Source organism: Crocuta crocuta, unplaced genomic scaffold (assembly GCF_008692635.1).
Source record: "Crocuta crocuta isolate KB4526 unplaced genomic scaffold, BGI_CrCroc_1.0 scaffold1269, whole genome shotgun sequence".
NCBI classification, from domain to species: Eukaryota; Metazoa; Chordata; class Mammalia; order Carnivora; family Hyaenidae; genus Crocuta; species Crocuta crocuta.
The window spans coordinates 83,439-85,381 of NW_027531335.1; the positions used below are offsets into that span (position 1 = coordinate 83,439).

The 1,943-nt window shown below is 33.1% G+C and overlaps 1 protein-coding gene across 1 annotated transcript in view; it reads left to right on the plus strand.

Annotated features, from left to right (window-relative positions):
- The window catches only part of WDR44 (WD repeat domain 44), an 80,449-nt gene that overhangs the window by 48,511 nt on the left and 29,995 nt on the right, over positions 1-1,943 (plus strand). Inside the window, exons 8-9 of the mRNA XM_077771920.1 lie at positions 33-139; positions 897-1,048. Coding sequence (XP_077628046.1) covers positions 33-139; positions 897-1,048 — 259 coding nt within the window. The remainder of the gene's footprint in view (positions 1-32; positions 140-896; positions 1,049-1,943) is intronic.

Consider the following 1,943-nt stretch of genomic DNA (forward strand, 5'->3'; position numbering starts at 1 on the left):
AAATAATTTTGGTTTTTTGTAACTTTGATAAGGACTCAACTAAAGAAGTTCTTAGGAAAATCAGTAAAGAGAGCAAAGCACCTTGCAGAGGAATATGGTGAACGTGCTGTCAATAAAGTTAAAAGCGTTAGAGATGAAGGTAAGTGAAATAGAACATTGCAGCTGAATATTTAAATGATTTGTAATTGTCCATATTTAGCCTGTAGTTTATAAGAAGCATTCTATTTTGTTGAAAGTAATGAGCCTTTATAGCTACTGTCTTAACATTTCAGTAAATCATGTTACTCTAGATATCACTTAATTTCATGAACAGGAAGAAAAATAAATTTGTGCATCTTAAACATGAATTTGTACATACTTTGTGAATGTGGCAGTCTGGAAGAGTTGCAGTAATGAGTTGTAAACCAGTTGTGTAAGGCCATTTAAGTTTTATAAATATTTTCAAAATTAGGTAAATATTCTGAAATGCGCAGATCTTAACTTCCTGTGCCTTTGTTGTAATTGTACTCCTTTGATTTATTTAATGAGCACTAATATAGTAGTTATTTTGTGCCAGTGTTGTAAACATTTTCACCTATATTAACTCATTTAATCCTCATAAAAGCCCTAAGAGGTAAGTACTGTTACTACCCCCTTTTATAGATGAGAAAACCGAGGCACAAAAAGGTCCCATGCTTTGGCTGTGGCCATACAGATGATAAAGGACAGAGCTGGATTTGGACCCAGATAAGCTGGCACCAGATTCCCATGCTCTTAACTGAGATGCTGTTTAGTAACAGACAGGTTTTGCTTTCCCATTTAATGAATTTTCTTGGTAAACAGTGGGTATGAAAATATGATAGTAGCTATGTATCTACGTTAGCTAGTGATGATTTCTATATTGCTTTTCTATTCAGTGTTTCACACTGATCAAGATGATCCTTCATCGAGTGATGACGAGGGAATGCCATACACGAGACCAGTCAAATTCAAAGCAGCGCATGGTTTCAAAGGACCTTATGATTTTGATCAGATCAAAGTGGTGCAAGATCTTAGTGGTGAGCATATGGTAAGAAACCTTTTTACTTTTCAGGATTCTGTTTTCACTGAGAGGAGTACTTTGGCTTTTATAAGGGCAGTCTCTTCTTATGTATGTAATTTTCCCAAATTGACTCAAGAAGAATAAATTGATATTAATGATTTAATGATTAGGTAATGCAGAGTCTCTCTCTGTATTATTGTTTAAGAAGTGAAAGTTATGGAAAAAGTCAACTCTAAGCTCATATCTTTAAGAAAGCTATGTTAGGGTACCAAACTTGAGAGCAGTTAAATTTACAAGGTGGCCTGTCACTTTGGAAGACATTTAAAATGTTCCCTGGGTATATTTTGAGTAATTAACAAATACTTTAGTAGTTCAATGTATTTTGTAAAATGGCAGCTAAAACCAGGAGAGAGAGGTACAAGATTTCTATCAGAGTTAAAATGTACCAAAGTAGGTATAAAATGTACAAATTATATTGCAGTTACCCCTTAAAAATGCTAGGAACACAGGGAAGGTGGTCATGAACTCAGAATTGGACGAATGATGCTATGGCTCCTTTATTAGGGAATCTACCTATCTATTTAGATTTTAAATCCAAAATTTGGCTCAACTGGAAGGAAGCAACCTTAAGCCTATCAGATGGCAGCCAGATTGAAATTTAAACTTTGGTGCTACATATGAAATGTTTGACTTGAATATAGTAATGTCCTTAAGGAATTTCCTTGTACTGTTTTGATTAACTTTCATTATTTCCAGTTTTAAGTAAAATCTTATTGTAGTAGGCTCCAAATAACAAATTTCTTAATATACTTGAATTTTGTGGAAATCCGTATCATTCCAGTAAATGAACTGTTGCCTCTTAACTTGGAAAATCTTTTTTTTTTTTTTTTTTTTAATTTTTTTTTTTTTTAAGTATTTTGTT